We start from the raw sequence: 5,321 nt of genomic DNA on the forward strand, positions 1-5,321 counted from the left end.
TCTGGTGGTGCGCTTCCTCCTCCGACGTCGACAAGTCCGTTACGGTGTCTCCAGTCGTGTCTGCCACTCCCAGTGACTCCGACACTGAGAACCCTGTGAGATGGTCGAGGAAGGTTCGCGACGTTCACCTTTTGGTTGGTGCCACGCCTCCAGACTCTCTGATGTATAGCGGTAACGAACCAGCTGGTGTGTATGTCCGATGGCGTACGAAGCTTCTCGACAAGATCGGTGACCACCCCTTGGAAAGTGTTCGGATCTCGGCGATACTCCATTGCATCTCCGAACCGGAGCGCTCAAAGGTCAAACGCGAGCTGAAGCTGTCCCCGGTGACGTCTTCGGAGGAGCTCATCGCGAGGTTAGATCGCCAACATTTAACTGTGTCGGAGAAAGCAGCCTTGGTGAACGAGTGGGTCGACGTATCTCAAAAGCCGGGGGAATCGGCCTATGCTTACGTGCAGCGGTTCGAAGAGCTGGTCCATCTGCGTAGGATCACTCATCCTGACCATGGCCCCATCCACGACATGGATCTACTGAGTATGCTTCGTCGCGGTTTCACGGATCCTGTCTCACGGAGTGCCCTTTCCCTCATTGATCCGACTGGTAAAATGAGCTACGAAGGTTACAAGAGCAGTTTGCTCGCATTTCTGAGCTCCGTATCGCAGTCGGGTGCTTCAAATGCGGTGGTGACACTGACTCCATCTACCTTGGCGCCGATAACATCTTCCTTGACTTCGAAACCCAAGCGTGAAGACAAACATTCTCGCCTGAAGCCCAAGCTCTCTGACGACAGCCCCGTTTATGCTAATGTGCGGTCGGCTATCACCCGTCAGCTGGGTATTGCAGATCGGGGTTGTCTGCGCTGTGGGAAAGAAGGACACTATGCCAGAGACTGTACATCCCAGTCTATCTATCGTTTCGACGAGCGCTGCAAGGTCTGTGGTGGTCTCAATATGGTCGATGGCAAGGCTCATCAATGCAAGGTCTCTAAACGTCGTATCATCTGTACGTCGTGCGGCCAAAGTGGCCATATGAGCAGTATCTGTCCTACTGCTAAAACCAGTTCGACTCCGGCGACGTCTAGACAGACCGCAGCAGATCAGCTGTCCAGTCAGTTCCCTGTGACAAGTTCATCCTCTCGCACGGCCCGTGTCGATGTACGTGCTGGTCAGTCTGTGCTGGCAGATCTACCCAAGCTCCCAGAGGTTTCACTCCGTCTAGGATTCGATCATCAGCAAGCCTTTTGTGATGTGCGTGCGCTCCTGGATTCGGGAGCAAATGCCAGCCTGATGCGAGATCATCTTGTGGATTACTTCATCGACCGTGGCATTATTCGTCATGAGGACATGACAGTCCTTGAGTCGCCGGTCTCAGTTGGTGGCATCTCCGAGACAGTTATTGCAACTCACACTGTTCGGGTGGCTGCTTCGAGTGGGGATCTCAAGAACGTCGAGTTTACCTTTCTTGTCTGCCGTGGTATCGATAACACCATCATCTTGGGCGCTAATATGTATCCCAAGTTGGGGATCGGCCTTACGTCTACCAACAAGGACGTTATCGTTCACAACCTTGACTCTACGGTGGGAGGTGGCGGTGGTAGTTGCGCTGCTAAGATTGCCAAAGCCGAGATCATTGAGCAGCTCGAACCACTGATCACAGTGTCTGACCGAGACGACGGTGGTAAACAGCTCACGGCTCATGTAGAGGTGTTTCGCAGAGCTGCTATGATGCCGTTTCGATCTCCACCAAGGAAACGCTCTGAGACCAATGACCGTATTGTGCACCATCGACTCACGACAATGGCTCGGGAGAATAAAGTATCCCGCTGTCGCGAGGAGGATCTGATCATGATATGCCCTGTGGTCATTGTCGACAAGGATGGAGCCGATAGTTTGCGCAGCTATCCCGATCCCAGAATGGACGAACGGTATCGTATAACGCTGGACCTGAGGAGTGTGAACTCTCTATCCCTTGCCTATGATAATGCTGGCTCATTCGTTCTGTTGCCATCCAAGAACGCCAATGGTCTCAACACGGTTGCTGCCTTCGATACCAAGAGTTATCGTCAATCTGAGCTGACTTTGCGACGACTCCGTTCGGTGCCGTCACGTTGCTCTACCTATTACAAATTGGACCTTCGTGACGCATACTCGTCTATAGCAGTGGACGAAAGTTTGCAACGGTGCTTCGGTGTCGTATCGTACGATGTCAACAACAACCCCTGTTTTTGGGCCTATCGAGTGTTACCACAAGGATGGCAATGGAGTGGCCTGCTGTTTGGTGTGGCGATGGAGTTTATGGTTTCAAAGATCCAGGACTGCCTCCGCATGCGCAACATTCCGGCGAAGGTCATCCATTGCAAAGATGACGTCATCCTGGCATCTTGTTGCCAGCGGCATGCTGCAGAGGCTCTGGCCTGTGCGAGAGAATGTTTCACTCAGTATACTTTCTTGGTCAACGACGCTAAGACCTACGGCCCTAGTACTTCGGTGCCCTTTTTTGGATATGATCTGAGGAAAGGATGCGTGGTTCCGAGATTGAAGAGAGAATTCTCTCAAGCTACCATCGACTTGGCCCTAAACGAGTGGCGAGGGGCTCAAGACCGGCAAGCTCGCCTTACCTGGCTTCGTCACTGGTGTGGCATCTTTCAATGCTTCAAGTCTCATATGAACCACCAATCCATGGAGTCTCTGCACCTGCTTCAGCGAGCACTTTCGTTGTATCAGAAACCTGACCATGAGGACTCGGATTCGACCGTACTCATGGACTTTGCTATTGCTGTATCATCAGCATTCAAGGATCTATGCACTATGTATTTGCAGCAAGGTGTGACTCCTCTCTTCCAAGGTCTACTGGACCCCGAAGATACTTTGGGCACTGTTGTATTGACCGATGCTAATGCCAAGTCCTTCGCTGGAATAATCTTCAGAGCGGCTCGCCTGACGCCTTCGACTGACGGCCTACAGAGCTCGATACGTGTTCCGGTCGAGTTTCCTCCGGCATCTGCCTTGTTTACGCTGAGCTCAGATATTCCGTATATCCTTCTACCGGTGAAGTTTGTTGGTGCGCCGTTCTCTTCCACGGACCAGCGACGGAGCTCTACCTATCGAGAGCGCTATGCTGTCCTCGACACTGTTTGGCAAGGTCGAGATGTCTTAGCGGGGGAGGTGGTGTGCCTTGTTGACAATGCTAACACTATGAAGGTTTGGGCTGATGCGGCCGAGACTCTGCATGGCGTCCAGCTGACCAAGTTTGAGCACCTACAGCGGAATGTTCACCGGTTTGTGTGGCTTCGCCGTAATGGACCTCCTAGGTGGGCTGATGCTCTAGCCCGTGCCATTGAGGATTCACCGAGTACAGAGATCGAAGACGGTGATGAGGACGGTTCATGTGTTGAGGATTGTGGTGATGTCGGAGTTAGGGCTGCGAATGCAAGCAGTAGCAGCAACTCGGACCACGATGACCCGTTGACGTTCTGTGTGGTATCTTTTGGCCTTCGACGAGCTTTCACTGCTTGGAAGACATCGACTCCTTTTGCTGAGGTTGCGGCCATCCCTGTTAATCCCTCGGACGCGAGGGTCTGGTTGGCAAAGGCCCAGGAAAGTGATGAGGCATGCCAGACCTTGAGGAAGCTGGTTATAGAAGGTAAGTCTAAGTTTCGTGTTGACGACGATGACCTACTACGGATCGGTGACAAGTATGTAATACCGGCTCGGTACGGGAAATCGGTGATCTCTAGGGTACACTGTTTCCATGGACACCCGAGTGTGCGTCAGACTTTGCTGACTGTTGCTCGGGACTTCTATGTTCCTGGTATAGGGAACCTCGTCCAGAAGGTTGTGTCATCGTGCTACTGTCAGTTTGTTCGCGCCCGTCGTGGTCCTATAAGGCCGGTTGTGTCACCTCTCCGAGGCACCCTCCAGGTCAATGACCGTTGGTTCATGGATACCGTGGGACCTCTACCCGAGAGCGCCGACCATCACTACAAGCACATACTGTCCATACAGGATGCTGCCTCCTCGTTGGTGATCTTTCTACCATTGACCTCAACAACCACTACGTCCGTCACTGCTGCTATCGAGGAAAGGGTATTTAACCTTCTCCCTCCACCACGGTCCATCACGGTCGACAATGCCTCTACATTCCAATCCGTTGCATTCAAGGCATGGGCTGCTAGTTGGGGTATCCAGATTAACTTCAACCCGCCTTATGCGGCTCACAGAAATGGGTCTCTGGAGCGCCAACACGGAGTGCTTAAGCAGGTGTTGAAGTGTCTCTGCAAAGGTAATGTGGATCGCTGGCCATTCTTCCTTCCAGTAGCTCAGCGTCGTTGTAACTCCCGTGCCATCTATGGTGACCACACTCCTCATCAGCTGTACTTCGGTCTCAAGGACTCGTCCTTCTTTGCCCGTCGGTTCGAGGATGTTGCTGCGTCATTGGATGCTGACTCGGTGCGATTTGAGGCGAAGCGGCGTGCAGCTCGCAGAGAAGCTGAGCTCCAAAAGGTCCACCAAGCGCTGGACGAGGCCGAAGCTGATACGTTACTCAAGTTGGCCAAGTCGAGGAGGATCGTCTCTCGTCGACGTGTGTTTCAAATCGGTCAGAAGGTGCTCAAGTGGTCTGGCCCGAAGCCAGCACTAGGCGTGAACTGGAGCGGCCCTCACGTTATTGTTGAATGCTGTGGTCCTCACCAGATGACTTATCGCCTCAGTGATGGTTCGGTCCAAGAGTCCCACAATCTGTGTCTATACCACTAATCTCTGCGATCGTCTATTTTCTATTTTGGATTGCCCAAACTTTTGATATTATCTCTCGTCTCATTTTGGTAGTTAGTGGCAGCTTCCGAGGTGGGAGGAGTGTGATAACAATGCACCTTCACTGTGAGTCACATACGGTAGCGCCCGCCCCGCCAGATTAGGCTGTAACGGCTGTGAAACCGTCTCTCCCTCAGTCGAATATGTATTGCATTATAAACCCCATTATATTCTCTCTAGCTATGTCAGCGTCGGGTTCCAACGGGTCTGGTGAAGTCGAACCATCGTATGTTACAACAGCCTTGCTCCTGTGCGTTGCGACTCGCGAGTATACTGAGTTCAAGAAGTTCCGGATGGCCATTGCACTACTCAAGTGAACACTTCCTTAGGAATAGCCGCGCTAGATTTGCATGCAAATAGTACTTGCCATATACTCGAGTATATACGAGAAGTATTTCACAACATGCGTACTTGAGGGGAAACTTAAGTATTCCTTAAGGTAGAAGTTACCCTACCCTAACGGGTATTGACATGGTCCTTTGAGTGTGTCTATAGGCTTGTCTCCAATTA

The 5,321-nt window shown here is 52.1% G+C and overlaps 1 protein-coding gene across 1 annotated transcript; it reads left to right on the top strand.

Annotated features, from left to right (window-relative positions):
• Nucleotides 1-161: 161 nt before the first annotated feature.
• Pmar_PMAR025007 (gag/pol/env polyprotein, putative) lies at nucleotides 162-4,754 on the top strand (the record flags this gene model as incomplete). The annotated part of the gene is made up of 1 exon (XM_002769463.1): nucleotides 162-4,754. One exon carries the CDS (start codon nucleotides 162-164, stop codon nucleotides 4,752-4,754), a length of 4,593 nt encoding a protein of 1,530 aa, XP_002769509.1.
• Between the last annotated feature and the right edge of the window lie 567 nt (nucleotides 4,755-5,321).

The sequence above is a fragment of the Perkinsus marinus genome (assembly GCF_000006405.1).
Source record: "Perkinsus marinus ATCC 50983 genomic scaffold scf_1104296965812, whole genome shotgun sequence".
Taxonomy (NCBI): Eukaryota; Perkinsozoa; order Perkinsida; family Perkinsidae; genus Perkinsus; species Perkinsus marinus.